Source organism: Nyctereutes procyonoides, unplaced genomic scaffold (assembly GCF_905146905.1).
Source record: "Nyctereutes procyonoides isolate TBG_1078 unplaced genomic scaffold, NYPRO_anot_genome, whole genome shotgun sequence".
NCBI classification, from domain to species: Eukaryota; Metazoa; Chordata; class Mammalia; order Carnivora; family Canidae; genus Nyctereutes; species Nyctereutes procyonoides.
In genome coordinates this window covers 270,557-291,074 of record NW_026575122.1, presented here as the reverse complement: position 1 = coordinate 291,074, position 20,518 = coordinate 270,557, and the positions used below count along the sequence as shown (strand labels likewise).

At 55.6% G+C, this 20,518-nt stretch overlaps 1 protein-coding gene across 1 annotated transcript in view; it reads right to left on the bottom strand.

Annotated features, from left to right (window-relative positions):
• Window positions 1-20,518, bottom strand: part of PARM1 (prostate androgen-regulated mucin-like protein 1) — a 79,512-nt gene that overhangs the window by 15,193 nt on the left and 43,801 nt on the right. The window contains exons 2-3 of the mRNA XM_055336254.1: window positions 13,054-13,731; window positions 12,652-12,834 (exon numbers count right to left, since the gene is read on the bottom strand). Coding sequence (XP_055192229.1) covers window positions 12,652-12,834; window positions 13,054-13,731 — 861 coding nt within the window. The remainder of the gene's footprint in view (window positions 1-12,651; window positions 12,835-13,053; window positions 13,732-20,518) is intronic.

The window sequence follows — 20,518 nt, the reverse complement described above, 5'->3', positions numbered from 1 at the left end:
TCTCCCTCTGGGCTGAAAGTCCCTCAAGTCCAGGGATACCAAATACACTTCTTCATTTGTCTAGGCCCAAAGTAAGAAATTCACAGAGCTACGGTTTCTTCCGAAAGTGTAGCGATTTTTAGAATTGGGCTTTATTCGTAGTTCTGATGCAAATCTGGAGCTCCTTTATGAGGCATACAGCTTGCGTGCAAACAGGCTACAGAAATGTTCCTAATTAGCAAAACCTAAATTTGCCTCAGTAAGTTAGTCGTCCTCCCCACTGTCCCATATCCCCAGATCTTTAAATCATTAGGGTATTGCTTACTCGTTCCTTTACACAGCGTGGCAGGGGTCAACTTTATGACACTGAGTCAAACATTACCACAACTGGCACCCTTTATTTCAAGCCTATATGCTTGTTTAAATGCCAGTTCATGGGCGGAATTGGTTAGTGGGCAGATCAGGGATTCAAATTTTGGGGCAGGATCCCGCATTCCTATCCTTTTCCTCTTCTTGTAATCAGAAGACCTGGTTTGGGGACTGGCTTCACTTATATTTTTTTTTGATTTTTTATTTTTTTGGCTTCACTTTTATCTAAGCGTTTCACCTACTTCGGTAGCATATGGTTAAAGATGTGCACTGGAAATATTAATCTCTTTAAAGATGGTACTGGAAACATGAACATTGGCTAACATGAATCTTAATCAAGCAAGTGCTGGCTTTCCCTTCCCCATGTCCCTCTCATGTGGGCATAGCAGCCATAGTTCAAGGACTCGGGGAGCTCAGGTTTGCAGTGAGCACGACCCAGGGCATAGTCCCGGGTTATCACGGTTTTAAAGTTTCTTCAATGCACTTACAATGACAGTCTTTCCCGACACAAAGGAAGCCTCTTTCCCACCTGGAATTTGTTCAAACTATGAGGTCGGGTCCCCGGATCCCAGCTCTCCTTTGACACTCATAATGTGAACTAGACTGGGTGTCCAGGAACAGCAAACAGGGCTCCCCATCCTCTCTTCCCACAGCATTTGGACGATCCCAGGGCAGCCTCCGGTCAACGTCAGGGAGTGGATCTCTCACCCGACGTTCCCCAGACCAAAGGAGCCTGTGAGGAATGAGAATTTGTCCTGAGACATGGGTGCGCCGCCCGCTGAATGCTATGAGCAGTCTCCTTCTTAACGACCGCTCCGAGTTCAGTCTTGGCTCAACAGCTGTTCTCAGGGGACATCTGTAGATTGTGCCAAGACCAGGAAGAAAAACATAAAGGAGAGCAACCCTGGTCATCAAAGTCATAACAGCCATCGCTTACTATAGCTACCCTGGGCCAGGCCCGTAGCCAGGCACACATACGTAGTATCTCCAATGCGGCATTTAGGAAATAAAGACCCCAAAAAGTCACCAAAAACTCAAGTAGTCACGCAAGTGGCTTAGTAACTCAAAAGTTACCAGTTCAGTTGGTTAGTGGGCAGCCATGGGATTCAACCTTTAAGGCCGGATCCCCCAAACCCATGTTTTTCTACTTTGTGTGATCGGAAGACCCAGCATAGAGACTAGCCTTATAAAGGCATGAGCTGAATAGTCTCTCTTTTTTAAAGGTTTTATTCAATTATTTGAGAGAGAAAGAGAGAACATGCAGAGGGGAAGGAAAAGGGAGAAGCAGACTCTGCGCTCATCGTGGAGCCCTATGAGGGGCTGGATCTCATGACCCTGAGATCATGACCTGAGCCCAAACCAAGAGGCTCCACCACCTGAGCCGCCCAGGCGCCCCCACAAGCTGAACGTTGGGCGGGTCACTTTGCCCCTCCCTGCCTCATGGCCTCATGTGGTCTTTACCTCTACTTGCAAATTGAGGATTCGTTCAATCACTCAGACAGCTGGTGTACATGCTGATGTGCCAAATTCTGATGAAACACACTCTTCCTCTCAGAGCATCTTTACAAATTAAATAGTGTATTTAAAATGCTTTGTCCGTCGGGAAGCGGATACGAGGGTCTCCCAGGCTCTGGGCCCTTCTTATCCATAAAGCTGCGACGCCAGTAGGAAACCTTGATGCGAGGAGATGTGAGCCAATCTAGGCATCTTGGAAATCACCCTGATCTCAAATTCATGATTTTGCTCCCAGCGAAATCACGATCGATGGAATAATGTACTTTGACTGTTGGGAGGAAATCCTAACAAGGTTCACTGAATCTACCGTCTTCATTTTGCAGATGATAAAACGGAAGGTCACAGAAACTAAGGGATTTGGTGGAGACTAGACTCCATCAACTGCAAAGCTGGGTCTAGATACCTTTTGATTTCTGATTTGCATTTTTTTTACATTCTCTGTCTCGGACTCCTCCCAAGTGAAGCCGGTAGCTGAGACAGTAAAACGGGGTAAGATCCTGGCCTCTACTTCACAGCTGTGTTTCCAAAATGTAGACATCTCCATGTCACTCTTGTGGGTTTTCTTCCTCCACGTCCACCCCAGCTACACTGTAATTTTCTTAAAAGACGTTTTTAAGTCAAGTCATTATTTCTCTTTGGATGCTACTACGTGTAGCCTAAATAATAGTAGCTTTGGAGTCATGAATGGATTGTGCTGTCTTATTCTGTTTTCAAATTCACACGAAAACAAAACCAGATTTTACCAGGATAAAAAAGCCCGTCATCTCGCGTACTACCCGTGGAGGGACCATACTTTGGAAACACTGCTCCCGGGAACACCCGTTTCTCAAAGGGGTTGGAGGATGAGATGCTGAGATAGGGGTAAACCAGCTGCCCTTAGGGCCTTAGGGCGACAGCTTTACGAATCCTGCTTCTTGGTGGAGGCCCAGGATGGGGGAGACGTGACAGCCGGGGCCGCTGTCCTGCCCTCACCCACTCCCAGCAGCAGTGCAGAGAGACTCCACGCCTGGGTCCATGATGCTAAGCCCCGATGCCCGTCCCTTCACGGGTCCCTTGTCAGTCTGCCCTTCTCCACCGTCTCCTGTAGGACAGATTTGCAGCGCCAGGCATTATAGCCGATCGTAACTATTTTTTAAGTTACTTTTATACAACGACTATAATTCAGCCTGGGCTAAGTTATAACTTCTAATGAGCCAGGAGCACCATGACTTGGCCTGGGTGGGAATTTCAGCTCAGATCCCTGGGGCATAGGGAAGGAGGGGGCGGATTGGAGCGATTTCTGGAGGGAAAAAAAAAAAAAGATCAGAGAATCCCTTCTCTTGTTTGCCATGACGAAGAAGAATTTTCTTTTTCCTCTTCTGAAAATTCTGATCCATAAGTGTGAGCAGGCGAGCTTTGTCATGTTAGCTCATCTAATTCCTGGACCGCGGGACACGGATATCTCTACTCCGGAGTCAAGTCAGAAGGAGGAGAAGAAATCCCTGCTACCTGAGCATCCTTAATGCAATTAGCACTGAAATGACGGGAAGGAATTTCCTGGGTTCCCTCAGCTGGGGGCAGCTAGCTCCGTGGGGGGGGCAGGAGGAGGATGCTGCAGGCTGAGAAGTCGGCCCTTCATAGCCTCTGACTTGGAGCATTTAGGACCAGGTTGGGAATCTCAACTAGGAAGTCCCACCCTTTGTGACTCATTCAGAGGGGGAAATAATGGCTTGTAGGACGCCTGCCACTGCCTGGGCTCATTTATCTCTCCAGACACTCAAGAGGGGCTTTTTAGCTGTTGTTTCTTTAGTATTTCAATGAGGCATAACCATGGATCATCGCCCAACGGTCCTGAGGGTAAAATAAGCCAGAAAAGTTGGCGTCTGCCGCTTCTGAGACTCAGCCAGGGTGCAGGCGAAGGCTCAGCCTCCTTTGGGGTTCACCAGCCTTAGCAATAAGACCTCCGCAGGGTATTTCCTTGGTTCGGAGGACAGAAGCATAAGCCAGAAGGCAGGAACCTCTCAGAGCCCGGGACTGAGTCCTGACCCCGTTTGCCAGGCGGTGGGCAAATGCACGGTTTTTATCATGGGACGTGGGTGGGGAACGGAGAGTCACAGTCATAGGACACCTGTCCCAGCAGCTCAGCCAATGGCAGTGACATTAGTAAAAATCACTGCAGCCCACGGCCTCCGGGATCCCTAGTTCATTTAGCCTCCATTTGGTGAGTCGCCAAGGCCAGGTGGGAACGTGCTTTGGGCAGCACATTTTACTGGTTGTAATTTCTCCCAGGCCCCCAGGCAAAAAAAAAAGAAAAAAGAAAGAAAAAAAAAACAACTTTGGAAAGAAAATAATTTCCCAACTTTGATGCCAGTTAAGGGAAGAGTGCAGCCCCTCGCTCCCACTCATGCACCCTCGGCGACCCAGGGGGACGTCGGCCAAATCCGGGCTCAGCTTTCGCATCCCCCCAGCTCCCTGCAAGATGCCTGCTTTCCCTGCTGGGAGCTTGTTCTAGTTGTTTGTAGCCCTTACACCCTTTCCTCTGCATTTCTTCCCAAGTTCCGGAGAAGCGTTACTATTGCAAATGTGAACAGTTACTTCCACCCTCCTGACCACCCTCTTCTGTGCTGCGTTATAGACCGGCGCTTAAATGGATCCGTATTACCTGATATTTATCGTAATAATCCTTTCAGGAGTCTTAAAGTGCTTTGCAAACGTTCTGGGTTTTTTTTGTTTTTTCTCCAAGTCAAGAAAACCAAAGTCCGCAAGAGTCAGCCCCTCGTCGGTACCCACGCGAAGAGCTGGGGACCCACCGCACCGCTAACCGCTAACGCGGGCTTAGTGGGACCTCGGCAAGGGACGCCCCGCCTACCTGTCCCGTTTAGTCCCCGCAGCATTCTGGAAGGCAAGTGCAGCAATTCCACGGCCCTTGTTTTATGGATGAGGAAACCGTGACACCCGGACTCGCCCAGTCTCCCGCCCGGAAAGCGGCCTCAGCGAGCGCGGAACCAGGCAGCGGGATGCCGCAGTCTGCACTGTGAGCCATACCCTTCCCCTCCCAGAGCCTGGCTCTGACGCGGCCCCACCACTTCTCCAACCAGAAATACGACAAAGCGTTTTTGTTTTTTGTTTTTTTGACAAAGCGTTTTTGAAGGCTACTTCCATGGACTTCCTGGGTTTTTATGATCTTAACCGAAATTTGCCTTCACTTTAATTTTACTTTTTTCTTTAGGATTGCATTTATTTTAGAAAGACAGAAAGAGGCAGAGACTGAGAGCAAGCGGCGGGGAAGGGGCCGAGGGAGGGGCTGGATCTCACAACCCTAAGATCACGGACTGAGCTGAAACCAAGAGTCCCACCTGAGCCCCCCGGGCCGCCCGGGCACCCCTCACCTTCGTATTTCAGGACGTGGTTCCCACCTGAAGGCCATGAGTCTGGCGATAAGAGCCAAGTACTGTCTCGCACTGGCCAGCATTTTCCTTTCCCAAGACTTGGGAACCAAGGCGAGCTGAGGGCGGTATTAGCCAAGGGTCCCTCATGTGTTGTCCTAGTGCAGGGCTCCTCCGGGCGGGGCCGTAGACCCCTATCTGCTAAGGACGGGTGGTTGCTGCTGATCCACTGTCACTTTCCTGTTATTATTTGAGAACGAAAAAGTCGTGATCTTTTCAGTGTGGCGCCTACAGGAAAGGGTCTGGATGCAGAATGGAGTCTAGGGCAGTCGGTTTCCTGGCGAGGCAGCAGCCGCGGACCCCGTTTGACCTCGGCTCCACTTACAGGCAAAGTCCCACCTCTCGCTGAGGCGTTTCCAGAATCGCTTTATTCCTATACGACTGCTGAAAGTGCTTGCAACAGAAAATAAGAAAGTGTTCCACGGAGAGAGGAACTGTCCAAAAGTAATGAAAGGTGGTAAGAAACATTACGTGGTCTCACTCATTCGGGGAATATGAAAAATAGTGAAAGGGAATAAAGGGGAAAGAAATGAGTGGGAAATATCAGAGAGGGAGACAGAACATGAAGACTCCTAACTTGGGGAAATGAACTAGGGGTGGTGGAAGGGGAGGTGGGCAGGGGGTGGGGGTGATGGAGTGACGGGCACTGAGGGGGGCATTTGACGGGATGAGCACCGGGTGTTATGCTATTTATAAAAAATAAATTTATTTAAAAAAAACAGAAAAAAAACAAAAAAAATAAAATACGGGATGGAGTTGTACCGTTACCAGGTAACAGCATCAATAGTAACGAGCTTGGTAACTAGTTACTAGCAACAGACATGGTCACGAGCTGGTTTCATTAACCTGACATATACTTCTCCAGGGATATTTTGGAAACATTTCACATTCAGGTTAAGGTTTAGGTAGTAAAAGTAAACCGGAAGAGAAATGAAAGTAGTAGAGACAAGAACTTGGGATAACTTTTACCTAAAAGAAAATCTGATGATTGGAGCTCCTCATGGGAACTAACTTGGGGTTAACAAGTTTTGAGGTTTAGCGTAAGTTTCAAAAATTGGCCAGAAAATCTTTAAAAATGTGAGGGAGGGTTTGTAGCAACCCAGAGTCTCCTCCGCCCTGAAGTCCACGGGAACCGAAGGCAGTAGGGAGTCCGCGGGGGAGGAAGGGAGTGTGGCAGGATGGGGGGGGCTGAAACCCACAGCGGCCGCAGGGAGCCCTTGAGACCAAGACCGTCTGTGTAGTAGGGCGGTGTAGTAGGGTGGCGTCTGTGCGCCCGGCGTTAGGAACTGGAGGGCTGTGCCCACTCCCCAACTCCTATGTGGAGACCCTACCCCCAATATGGTTGCATTAGGAGCTGGGCCTCGGGGAGGGGATTAGGTCGTGCGGGTGGGGTCCTCTTGAACGGGACGGGCGCCCTCATGAAAGAGACCCCAGGGGCTCCTGCGCCCCTTCTGCCGTGTGGGACGACGGCCACGCGCGAACCAAGAAGCAGGGCCCTCCCCCACCGCGTCTCCGGGGCCCACAGCGTCTGCCTTCCAGCCTCTAGAACTCTGAGACAAGAGTTCGGGCCCCTCCGCCTACGGGATCTTTGGCCCCGCAGCCCAAGCTGATTAAGACAATCAGTGAAAGTGTCTGTCTTCATTCTCAATCCAAAGGTCAGGGTTTATGAGGCCAAGAAAATACATGGCCTTACTGCTTAAAGTCTGATGTTTGGTCATTTGGTCATGAAACCAGACACCGTTAGGTGCTAGGGACACATCTGTGATCCCAAACACACGACCAGGAGAGATTTCCTGGACAGATGGTCTCTGAGCCGGAGTGAGCTGGAATTAACTGGTGACGGGATGTGTTTTGGGTTCCCAGGAGAAGCATTTTAAGGAGGAAAGGCCCTGAACCTAAGACCGACAGCACACATTTTAGGATTAGCGCTTCCTGACACACCCTGGGCATTCCCACAGAACCGGATCAGTAGATGTTCGACGTTCTCCGGGATGACCTTCCCACCTATATGCGTTTAATAAATCATGTATATTTATACACTTAACATATTTTAATACGATGGTCATTAACTTACTACAGTAAACATTTTTTATTCCTATAATTTCTCCATGTGTACTTTAAAAAATAATTTTCCACCTTTTTTAGGACTTAATTCCTTTCTTTAAAAGAATTATTTATTTATTTACTTATTTATTTATTTATTTAATTTATTATGATAGAACCAGAGAGAGAGACAGAGAGAGAGAGAGAGGCAGAGACACAGGCAGAGGGAGAAGCAGGCTCCATGCAGGGAGCCCGACGTGGGACTCGATCCCGGGTCTCCAGGATCAGGCCCTGGGCCGAAGGCAGATGCTCAACCGCTGAGCCACCCAGGGATCCCCTTTTTAGGACTTAATCCTTTTTGAAATCTACGCTCGTCCTAAGAGTTAATCACGGAAGAAGGAAATGTCGTGTGGAGCTAGAAATCCCTCGTGGGTATGGATGCCCAGATAGCTAGACGTCTGCCCGCCGAATGCCCTTTATTTAAGAGTATTTGTTAGCACAGCTCATGCTGAATAAAGACTGGGGTTCACACTAGCAATCGAAACTTCAAAGACTCCCATCAATGTTCACAATCACGCGTCCTTCTCTGTGTAACGGGGAAGCATAAGAGAGCACAGCGAGGCCCGGGGACGCTTGGATCTTGCAGACAAAAGGGAATATCCACTCCGCACCACGCAAAACGGCTCTAATCGGAAAGCCTGCGTTTGCAAGAACTAAAGACACTGTGGTCGTAACTTGGGGTGCAAGGCCAGTTAATTCGCCAAGCGCTTGCCGCGCACCGAACCGCGCACGGCTCCGCTCAGTCCAGGTCACGGGTCAGAACATATCACAGCCGCAGCGTCCACCCTTGAAGAGCTGATTTAGTGACACCAGAGAATCCCAATTTAACACATAACGTTTCTCCTCCTTAGAAGCAAACCAAGAACTGAAAGACAAAAAGCTAAGCTCACGTCTCCCGCGAAGCCGCTTCTGGATGGCTCCCTGCCACTTACCAACATGTTCCCGCCAACGGAATAGCCTTAAAAGAGAAAAACACGGTTCTCAGCACTTTCTTCCTCCCAAGCAAAAGGAAGGGACTACCTTGATGACCACCAGCGAGCGCCCTGGCAAGGACGGTAAACCGCCTCACCCTGCTCCTCGGGGTCCTCTAACACCTGTCCCGAAACCTTGCTTCCTGCTCCTGCAAGGGCCCCCCGCGTGCAGTCTGGGACCCGCTCGCTACCTGTCGTGTTGCGCACTCGTGCGTCGTAAGCTCCACGGGGACACTGGGGTCTCCGTAGCCACGGCCGCGTCCCCAGCGCTTAGCCAGATGCCTGCCCCGCAGCCAAGGCTCAGCGGACGCCTGGAACGATGGCGGGCATTCTCCATGGTGACAAATACGACCACACCAATAATAGGAACAACAGCAAGTCGGCGATGATAATGATGGCGATGATGATAAACCATAGCGCCATGACGCCACATGGGCTGAGCCACTGGCCGATGGCCACTAAGCCGTAAATTTCTCGGACCTCACGGCCCCGCCGCGTGGGTACGATCCTCACCACACCTTACGGATGAGATGACCAACGCTCGGAGAGGGCAAGCAACTCCTCTGCTGTTGGTCGACTGACTCTTTCATTCACGCGTTCAACAGATGTTACTGGGGATCTACCTCGTGTCAGGCCCTGTCCTGGGGATCGGGGAGGTAACACACATCTTCCTCCTTGCAAACAACTCCTTGCTTCCACGGAGCGGACAGTCCAGTGGCGGAAAGCAGACACCTACTCGCTGAGTAAATGACATAAAGTCAGAAAGTGGTGAATGATCAGAAGGAAAATAAGTCAGGGGAAGGGGCTCAACGGGGACGGGCTGGCTGCCTCACGTGGGGTGAGGTGAAGGCTCGCTGGGGGGAGGGCAGCCAAACCAAGTCCCGAGTGATGGAAAGCAGTGAGCCGCTGAAGACCCACAGGGAAACTATTTCAGGCAGAGGGAACAGCAAGTGCAAAGGGCCGGAGGCTACGGTGTCGCCAGTATGTTCCGGGAACAGTAAGGCTGCCGTGTGTGTGCAGGTACAAGTGGAAGAGGAAGGGAGCAGAGTCGCCGCACGGGTTAGACTGTGTGAGCACGGCAGGTGGACACAGCCTTGGCTTCGGGGGGGGGGGGCACCAGGGGGTCAGAGCCAAGGAGCCACGGGGTCTGTCCTAGGTCCTCCCTGGCAAGGGAGAGCTAGCGGGGCACAGTCATAGGAACACTACAGCCACACCCACGCGAGCAGGGGGCTGAGAGGAGCCCGGGCTCCGGAGGGCTGCATGAAGGCCTGCGAGGAAGGGAGGCCAGGACTAGCCCAAGGCTCCTGGCAGGTGACGGAGGAGCAGACCGAGGCCTAAGGAAGTCCGGAACCCACCGAATCCCTATTCAGAGCAAGAGGCCTACGGGCCGTGCACGTGGACAGGGTGAGCTGCCGGCTGGACACGCGTGGGTCTAGCTCACTGGGACAAAACGGGGGCAGGTTTTCTGTCTCAGTTACCAGCATACAAATGGCACGTAAAGCCCCGCAGTGGGATGAGATCATTTCAGGAGTGAGCAGAGGAAGGGGCAGGGGAAGGCAGGGCTGGCCTTGGGCCCCCGCAGCGGAGAGGAGGCGGCCGAGTACGGCAAGGAGTGGTCCTGCGGGCAGCGGACCTGAGAGAGGTGCCCCCGGGGCCGGAGCCCCCCAACGGGGCCGGCAGGTCGGCCAAGCCCGGCCCCGCGGCGACCCCTCACCTGGCAGCGGGGGCAGGCCCTGGACACCTGGTGATGGCAGCGGCTGGCTCGCCTCCGGTCCGACCTCCCCGCCCCTCCTATGACTCGGCTCGCGTGCTCCCTCCATCACGGACCCTTCCTTCCCCAGCACCCGAGTCAGAGGCCGCTGCCGTGACGGTCACCCTGTTTCAGAATCACCCGTTGGTGGCTACGTCTAGATACTCGCTGAATGGACGGGTCCTTGGATTAATAAAAATACGCCAGCGAACTTCCTTCCTTCAGAGCAAGAGCGACCTCCCAGCGGCGCAGCGACACCGGCTGCTGAGAGGAGACTCGACCGGGGTCCTCGGGATCTGGGCTCTGCCCGTCGGCCCCTGGGCGGTGGGCCCTTGGGTGAGGGCTCCGAGCTTCTGCGACACTTTCTTCACCTTTGACGTGAACAGATGGGCTCGCACCTGCTCAAAGGTCCTCCTACGCACCTCAGTGCCTTCTCAGGTGAGAGACGAGTGGTGAATGCCAGCGGCACTAAGCGCTACTGTGCCTTCTCCTACTTAAACTACAAAACCCCAAAGATGGCTCCTCTGCTTCCTGGCCTCGGGCACAGCACACTGCTAGGTGGGAGGTAAGCGTCCTTGGATTCGGGAGATCACAAGCACAGGTCCCTTCTGGTCCAGGACACGGCCACTGGCCCGGCCTTCCCCGCTCTGCCGGCCTCTCATCCCTCTCAGTCCCTCCAGGGTCGCTCCTGGGTGCATTATTCCCAAGCACCCAGCTCTGCCACTAATTTTGTGCCTCTCGACCCTGCTGGTTCCTGGGTTCAGGAACTCCAGACCCAGGTTCTACAGCACAAGCCGGGATTCTGGGAGTGGGCGGGCCCAGATAACCCAGCCCATGGGACTCGGGTGCTCGCGGCAAGTGGCGGGTCGTGTCAGCCTTTGGGGATTCCTGCGTGCCAGGCTCAGAATCCGTGCTCAGGGAGGACCATCTACCCCGTCGGGAGCATCCTGCTGGGGACCGAGAGGGGACAAAGGGAGGTCCACTGGAGGGAGAAGAGATCAGGAGCATGGCGAGCCCACACTGCTGGCCCCTTGGCCGGGATGGTCCCTAAGGCACGGGGCCGGGTCAGTGCCCACGGTGCTCCGGGACGGGGCCTGTGCTGAGCTGTTCCCTGCATGGTGGGAGCTGCAGGGGCATGGGGCTGGGGTCGGCACGGAAGGCGCACACCCGAGTGCCTTGTAGGGGCGCTGGCCGCAGGTGCCGACAGGGCTAATGGGGGGCTGCACAGAGGGGTCCCCCTGGAACTGGCCGTGCCCCTCGCCCCGCGTCTCCCTGACAAGCCCCAGGAGGCCGGCTGCATCTGTGCCTGGCTCCTGGCCGCACATCGGCGGGAAGGGAGGCAGGGAGGGCAGAGGACGCCCCCCCTCCCCCTGGAGATCAAGCTTGCGTCAGTTGTGCCTGTCACCCCAGAGTCCCTGCTTCCGTCAGGGTGGCCTGGTCTCCCAGACTGTCCTCCTGGGTTCCGGGGAGCGCCCCCTCCTGGGCCTGACTCCTCGGAGCGCTCGGCCAGGTTCCCCTGCGGTTCCCCGGGACCCCAGCCACCACCTCTGCCTTTAATTCCTTCCTCGCAGCCGGACGGCAGCTCTCTGGGCCCCTCGCGGGGCTCTCACTGGTGCACGGGCCTCTGGGGTAGGGACACGCGCGTCCCTGGGCCCTGATCCCCAGACACCGTGGGCTCTCCCGTGAGGAACCACGTCTCGTTCATCTCAGCCCTCCCCCTGGTGCTTGTGTTTGTGGGAATTTCTGGTCACGGGGCTGCTCATTCATCCTTAAAAGATGTTCCTGTCTCCTGGGTCCATGGTTCCTCCGACCCAGTTGGTCGCGTGTGGCTGTGCTCCAACGCTCCCCGGGGGAGGGCCCGAAGTTGTCCCCCCTTCACCTCTGGCCCTTCTCACCTGTGCCTCACTCAGGAGGCCAGACTCCCACGAAAGCCTTTTCCTGCCCAGCGCCCTGAAGCTGCGGTCATTACGTCAATGCCACGGGCATGACCTCAGAAGGACCCTAAATCTCTCTCCACCTAATTTCCGAGATTGCAACATCAAGATAAGGGTAATATCGACTTCACAGGGCTGCTGGGAGGGTAAACACAAATGCGACGTCCTGTAAAGTTCCTCTTGTTTCCCACAGGAGCCGTCAGTGCCCATAAAGAATGAGCAAGTTCTGTGAGCCGCGGCCCTACCCCGCCTGACTGGTCTCCGAGGGGCAGGGGCTTCGTGGGCACCAGCACGGACGGGCCGTGGTCCTGCCGGGAACCCTGGGGGCACTTCACGGGTCGTCTCCTTTAACCTCCAAAAGAATCGTGTGCCAGGGAACCTGTTGTCCCCGTCACAGGCTGGGAACTGGGAACGACAGGGGTCCCCAGAAGAGGGGGTGCCCGGCCAGGGGCGGTGACCCCTCGCCTCCGCCGGGGGCCCGCTGGCCTGTCCGGGTCGCGGGCGGAGACCAGCTGGAGGCCGCTGCAGCAGGTGCACAGGTGGGGAGGACGCGGGGCTCCCGCCCGGGGGCAGCCCCTGGGCCCCGCCCCCCCCCAGCCACTCACCTGAGCTCAGGGCGCGCTCCACGTCCCGCATGATGACCCCGGGGGCCGCGCTGGTCTCGGCGGCCGCGGTCAGGCAGGTGCCCTGGGTGGGCGCCGCAGGGCGAGCCGTGGGGTCGGCGGGGGGGCGCCCCGGGGCGCTGGGGGCTCCGGCGGGCGGGATGCTGGGGGCGGCGGGGGGCGCGGGCGGGGCCGGGGGTGCTGAGGGGCGGGCGGGGGCTGCTGCGGAGGGCGGTGCAGGGGGTCCTGTAGGGGGTGGTGCGGGGGGTCCTGCGGGGGGTGCTGGGGAGGGCGGTGCGGGGGGTCCTGCGGGGGGTCCTGGGGAGGGCGCTGCGGGGGGTCCGGTGGGGGGCGGTGCAGGCGGTCCTGCGGGGGATCCTGTAGGGGGTGGTGCGGGGGTCTTGCGGGGGGTCCTGGGGAGGGCGGTGCAGGCGGTCCTGCGGGGGATCCTGTAGGGGGTGGTGCGGGGGTCCTGCGGGGGATCCTGGGGAGGGCGCTGCGGGGGGTCCTGCGGGGGGTCCTGGGGAGGGCGGTGCGGGGGGTCCTGCGGGGGGTCCTGGGGAGGGCAGTGCGGGGGGTCCTGCAGGGGGTCCTGGGGAGGGCGGTGCGGGGGGTCCTGCGGGGGGCTCTGCGGGGGCCCGGGGCTGTGCGCCGTGGCCGTGGGCGCTGCGGGGCTGCCCTCGGGGGGCGAGGTCTCGCTGCCCGGCGCCTCCGCCTTGGGCCCCACGGAAGCGTCCTCGGGGGGCGCAGGTGTCGGGGCCAAGGCCGTGCCGGGGAGGGCGGGGCTGTGGGGCGCGCCCCCGGAGGGGGAGGCTGCGGGGCCTGGCGGGGGGGAGGTCAGGAGGGAGGTCACGGGGGAGGTCGGGGGGCTCGGGGGGGAGCTTGGGGAGAAGCTGGGTGGGGAGCTCGGGAAGGAGGTCGGTGGGGAGCTCGGGGGACCTGGGGGGGAGGTCGGAGGAGGGCTCTGCGGGGGGCTCGGGGCGGAGCTCGGGGCGCCGGTCCGCAGGGCCGCCGGGGGGGCGCCGCTTGCAGGAAGAGAGGCCGCCGGGGGGGCCGCGGCCCACGGGCTCCGGGTGCTGAGTCCTGCGGGAGAGCGGGGCGGTCAGTGCGGAGCCTGGAAGGGGCGGGGGCTCCCCGGCGCCCCGAGTCCGCCCCCCGCCCCCGGAGGCGCCCGGCCCAGCAGGCACAGGCGGCGGCTCAGCGCCCCCAGACGGGAAGAGCGCCCAGGCCGCCGGTCCCCCCGCCCCCCCGCCGAGGCTGCGGCCTCCCCGAGGCCTCCTGCCGCCGCCTCCACCCGCTCCCTGCAGTCCCGCCCACCGAGGGTCCTGCGCCCCGACACCTGCCAGGACGCCCCGGGCGGGCGCTGAGGGCGGCGAGGCCGCGGTCGCGAGAGCACAGCTGGAGGAGCTCCCGGATTGGCCGGTCCCCGTGATGGGAGCTCCCTGGTTGGCCGGTCCCCGTGATGGGAGCTCACAGATGGGCCGGTCCCCGTGATGGGAGCTCACAGATGGGCCGGTCCCCGAGACGGGAGCTCCCTGATTGGCCGGTCCCCGAGACGGGAGCTCCCTGATTGGCCGGTCCCCGTGACGGGAGCTCCCTGACTGGCCGGTCCCCGAGACGGGCGCTCCCTGATTGGCCGGTCCCGTGACGGGAGCTCACCGAAGCTGTGGCTCGGCTGGTCCTGGATTCCTGGACTCCCGGCCCCTCACCATCCCCCCCCCAGCTTTTCCCGTCTTCGTTTCCATTCAGTGGCCGGCACCCCCTTCCGCGGCCCCCTCCCACCCGGGCACCCCGTCGGCCCATCAGGAGGACTCCCGACTTACACCCACCGACCGCGCTTCCCCACCTCCACTCTCAGCATCACCGGGGCCGCCTGCTGCCACCTGCTGAGACAAGGCCACAGTCCCCTCATTGGTCCTCTGCCTTCTTGACTTTTCTCCCCTTCGGTCACTTCATACAGCAGCCCGTGGGAGCTTTTAAAGTAGTGAATCATAGCATGTCCCCTAACTGGTCCAAACCCTCCGGAGCCACTCTGCCGTACTTGGGACAAAATCCCGAAACAATCCCCCACATCGCCCCATGCTCCCCTCGGCATCCCGGCTGGTCTCTGCTCAAATGCCGCCTCCTCCTCTGAGGAGTCTTCCCCGATGACCCTAACTAAGAGCATCCTTGCTCCAGCTCTTTGCCTATTGTCTTTCAGGTCATTAAAATACATATGACATTAACCATTTTGACCATCTTCTTAAAGACTGATCTATTTCTTTGGTGGAGGGGCAGAGGCAGGGGAAGACAGAGAGAGACGAGGCTCAAGCCGACTCCACACTGAGCGCGGAGCCTGAGGGGGGGCTCCATCCCACGACCCAGGAGTCACGACCTGAGTCAAACCCGAGAGTCAGACACTCGGCTGAGCCACAGGTGCCCCCCCCGCCCCCGTCTCAAGCATCGTCAGGTGTACAGCTCAGTGGCATTAAGTATTCTCACATGATCGCTCAGCCATCATCACTAACTCACCTCCAGAACTTTCTCCTCTTCCCAAACTGAAATCTGTACCGTTAAATGAGGGTGACTCTCCTGTCTTCCCTCTCGCCAGCCCTGGAAACTGCTATTCTACTTTCTGTCTCAATGAATTTCACTGCACTAGGTAATGCACATAAGTCAGGTCATATTGTGATTGTCCTTTTGTGACTGGCCTATGTTACTTGGCGTGATGCCTTCAAGTCTCATCCGTATGGTAACATGTGTCAGGATTTCCTTTCTTTTTAAGGCTGAATAATATTCCATTGTATATGCAAGACCATATTCTATTCACCCATTCATTCACTGGTGGACTTTGATGGGTTATTTCTACCTTTTGGCTACTGTGAATAATACCAAGAATCTGAGTGTGGGCACTTGACGGGATGAGCACTGGGTGTTATTCTGTATGTTGGTAAATTGAACACCAATAAAAAATAAATTTATTAAAAAAAAGAAAAGAAAAGAAACCGTGTCTTCAAGTCTTTGGAGTATATATCCAGATGTGGAAGTATTAGATCATATGGTAATTCTATGTCTGATTTCCTGAAGAACAACCATACCCTTTGCTCATTTTTTTTTTCATAAAATAAAAAAGTAGTTTCTTCCCCAAATCACATTATTGTTTATTTACTTATTATAAATTAATAAGTAATCTCTTATAAAGAGATTTTTACCTCTAATAAAGTAATCTCTTCTATCAGAACATAAGCTCCATGAGGGTATGGGGAACTAGTCTTATTCATTGCTGTTTCCCCTAAGCCCAGGACAGTGCCTAGGTCATGAAAAGTGTGCAGTAAGTACTTGCGGGAGGGAGGGAGGGAGGGAGGGAGGAAAGGAAGGAAGGAAGGAAGGAAGGGAGGAAGGAAGGAAGGAAGGAAGGAAGGAAGGAAGGAAGGAAGGAAGGAAGGAAGGAAGGAAGAGGAATTAAGAACTTTATCCAAAACTACTCCAGAATCTCTCTTTTCTCTTTTACGTATCACTTAGTATGGCCACATCCATCAGAGCTACCTTAGCAGTGGCTGCCTACCTGGTGTTACATGAGCGCAGGAACCTTGCTTTCAAAGTCAGCCTCACTCTGTCAATCTACCATAACATGTACCTATGCCTGATGTCATGTTAGGTCTTCAGTTTTTTAACCCTCCATACTCTGAAGAGATAGATATCCCTTGGGCCAACCATAATAAAGATTCATAAGGAATAAAACGGGCTAGATTACAGCACAGAGGAAGGGCGGAAAGGTGTATGTGGAGGCATTCAGGTACTTGGGGGAAAGCTGCTCACTTCTTCATTCTGGTGCACAGTAGACTCAGCAGCTCATGAAAAGTTGTGCTACAGAATCTATCCTGAAAACATAGTTTTCTCATATTTAACTGAATTCAATGTTTGAATTATTATCAAAGTACTTGGAGTTATCTTATGAAAAGGAATTGGTCCAGACCACAGCCTATAAGAGAGTTATTCTTCTAGTAAATAGGAGGGCAGACCTCCTAAACGAGCCCGCATAATAGTCCATGTTGCTATAGTGGACTTTTGGCAGCTCTGAAGCATCAGTGATTTCAGGATGAAAACACAGCAAGAGATCTTTAAAATATGGACAAAACAACAGTTGGGACAAATATTATTAAAACGCTGGATTTTCACGTGTGATCTTCGAAGCTTACTGGCTCTGCACCCTGGTAGCTCCCGTGGCTCATTATTCTGTGACCAAAACCAAAAAATGACCATGACTAACTACTGCTGATAGTATCACATAATAGATGGGCAGGTGGGGGCAGAGGCAGTCTCACTGGTAGCCGAGTCAGAGCCTTTGGAAGCCTGGGGTAAAGGAGGAAGGAGTCATACACAAAGGAGCACCACATTCATTCATTCTTTCTTTTATTCAGTAACTTCTATGCCTATAGCTTTGCCCTCTGAGAGTTCACTATCCAGCAGGGCAGAAAGGACACCCAACTCCCTGTAATAGGATGTGGTAAGTGCCTCACCGAAGTAAAAGCGGGTTACGGTGGGAGCCCGACAAATACCTCCGTACAGGGATCGTGGAATGCAAGAGTACAAATGTCATTTTCAAATGGCATTTAGGAAAGTCACAGAAGAGATGGCATTTGAGTTGGTTCTGAAAGGATAAGAAGGCACAAGATGCCACTTAAGGTGTATGATGTTCGGGTGACACCTGCATTGTCGTTTCCAGTGGAGCTAAAAGCTGTACCATGAAAATCATTACAGTGCTGGAAACGACACGCTCCAGTTATTGGTTTTGTTGCTAGAAATACCTGTTTCCTTGTTTAACTCTGACTAATACACTTTTATAACTCCTACCCGCCCTGCTTCCAAAGAGGACGGGAGGTGGCCATTCATTTCCCGTGGCTACCTTCTGGGCACTTATTTAAAATACTTTCCAGTCCAGCTCAAGCAATTCCTACTGCTAACACAACGACGACGATGCAGGAAATCGTGACAGGGCTGGCTGTCTTCACTTGAATAAGGCACTGGAAGCCTCTGCTTGCCTTATTGGATGGTGCATTCCAGACTGCTCGGATTGCATGGCGGTGGGTCTTCTTTCAGCACGAAGACACCCAAGGTCCACGATGACTACCCAGGGAGTGCCTGCTGTTCTCATCCCCTCAGGCTGCCAGAACAAAGTACTACGCACGCTGGGTGGCTTTAACAACAGAAGTCTACATCCCACAGTTTGGAGGCTGGAAGTCCAGGCAGGTGTGGGCCAATTCAGGTGAGAGCTCTATTCTAGGCTCACAGGTGGCCACCTTCTCTCTGTGCCCTCACGGGACCTTGGGCTCATGGAGAGAGAGAGAGGGAGAGAGAGAGCGCAAACCTTCTGCTAAAGTCACTAATAATCCCATCCTGAGGGCCCCACCTCATGGTCTCAGCTAATCCTAATCACCTCCCCAAAACCCCACCTCCAGACACCGTCACACTGAGAGTTCGGACTTCAACATTCCGAATCACTGACAGAGTCTGAGGAAGTATCGTTTTCTGCCTTCTCACATGATGGATTTGTGTTTCAGAGGAATATTACACTGAGTAAGTCAAACAGGATGTATACTTTCTCAGGATTTAAAAAAAAATGTCTTAAGAGCTGGGAAGAGGCCATGCGATGAGTGAGTACAGCTCCTCATTTGATAAATGGGGGAGAGACGCAGAGGGAGCAAGTGGTCTAAGTGGACTCCTATTCTAAGAGGAGGAGCTGGGCTGTGGTGCCCAGGAAGAATCACGTAGGGACAGATTCAGAACTAGAGCTTCCACCTCCAACATCACTCTCGCCCGCTGCTCTCCCCGCCCCCCACTGCACTGTGCCCTTGACTCGAAAAGACTAGTCGAATGTACAAGTAGCAACCGCCACTGCACAGTAAGCAACGGGGAGCCCGCGGGAGATGGGGCAGCCGAGTACGTGGAAATAATGCAGTGCCCCAAACCTTCCCATTCCAAATAGAGCTGCCTTCCCTAGAAGAAAAGAATGGCAGAAAAAAATAGAATGAAGAAATTGAACCCATTGATCTCTAAATTAGAGGCAAGTGTGCATCGTTCCAAAAACAGCAGCATTGCCAGATGCGGGTGCCCCGCCTGGGCAGGGACGGGCCCGCAAGCCCGAAATGGTTTAAGGACGGCAATCTAGACTTGGCCCAGATAGAGCACAGGGGTATGAGATAGAGCCCTGGGGTATGAGATAGAGGATAGAGCCCTGGGGTATGAGATAGAGCCCTGGGGTATAAGACAGAGCCCTGGGGTATGAGATAGAGCCCTGGGGTATGAGATAGAGGATAGAGCCCTGGGGTACGAGATAGAGCCCTGGGGTACGAGATAGAGCCCTGGGGTATAAGACAGAGCCCTGGGGTATGAGATAGAGCCCTGGGGTATGAGATAGAGGATAGAGCCCTGGGGTACGAGATAGAGCCCTGGGGTACGAGATAGAGCCCTGGGGTATAAGACAGAGCCCTGGGGTATGAGATAGAGCCCTGGGGTATGAGATAGAGGATAGAGCCCTGGGGTACGAGATAGAGCCCTGGGGTATGAGATAGAGCCCTGGGGTATGAGATAGAGGATAGAGCCCTGGGGTACGAGATAGAGCCCTGGGGTATGAGATAGAGCCCTGAGGTATGAGATAGAGCCCTGGGGTATGAGATAGAGGATAGAGCCCTGGGGTACGAGATAGAGCCCTGGGGTATGAGAGATAGAGCCCTGAGGTATGAGATAGAGCACTGGGGTACGAGACAGAGCGCTGAGGTATGAGATAGAGCCCTGGGTGGGGTATGAGATAGAGCCCTGGGGTATGAGAGCGCGCTGGGGGTCCGACGGTCAACGTAACTGCATGCAAGTCCTCCCGCGTGCTCACCAGTGCCTGCGTTTCCTGAGGTTTGGTCAGGTTAAGGGTTTTCTGTTGCCAGAGTAGCTGGCAGGTTGCTGCTCAGCAGGAAGCAGGTCCTTAGGTGGAAAGGAGGTGATTCATTTCCCCAGACCTGGGCCTTTCTGGGGGCCCACACCTCAGGTTACATCTCTGATGTCTGGCGGCAAGCCAAGTGGCTCCGCGCCCAGGTCTTGCCCTGCCGGGTGTGGGCAGGTAAGGTCTCCCCGGCGCAGGGGAGTTACAGGATGTTGGCAGGGGGCTGCCGGGGGACACGGGACCCGTCCACCGTCCCCTTTCCCCAGGTTCCCCGAGCAGCAGGGTAGCCAGGGCCGGAGTTAGGCAGCCCAGTGACCGTGTCGCCCGTCCCCCACCCGCCACCCCCACCTGGCCTTTCCTGCCCTGGGCCTGTCGGTGCCGGGGCACCTGCGACAGTGCTGCGGCCCACTCCGTGAAACCCCAGGGGAGCGCAGCCGGCCTTCGCGGAGCTGCCCGGGGAGGCTGAGCGTGTCTTGCCTGCGGCCTTGGGGTGACACAGGCCCACCTGCCCAAGGCCCAGGCACCCAGGCCAAGTGACCCCCGAGGCCCCGAGGCCGGCGTCCTGGAAGGCTGGCCCACCCTCTGCAGGCCAAGGCCTGGGGGCAGCAGCCGGCACGCCGCCCCCCCCACCCACCCGAGGCTGCACCTGCAGCCCCAGCACGGCCTGCAGGGTGCTGGGCCCTCCCTGCCCACCGCCCGCAGCCTGGCCCCAGCAGGCTTTTCCCTTTGCTTCTGTTCCGCAGCCCGAGTCACTCCCCCCCGCCCAGGCCCCAGGGCTCACCCACACACCAAGCCCCCTCAGCACCCAGAGCCGACTCCAGCGGCTTTGCTCATGGCGCCTCCTTGCCTGGGCCCTGGATTCAAACAGTCCCTAAAACCGAGCGTTCCCCGAACCGAAGCACCCACCGCCTAGGCCTCGGCGCCTCCGCGCACCCCGGCCGAGACCTCCGGAGCCTC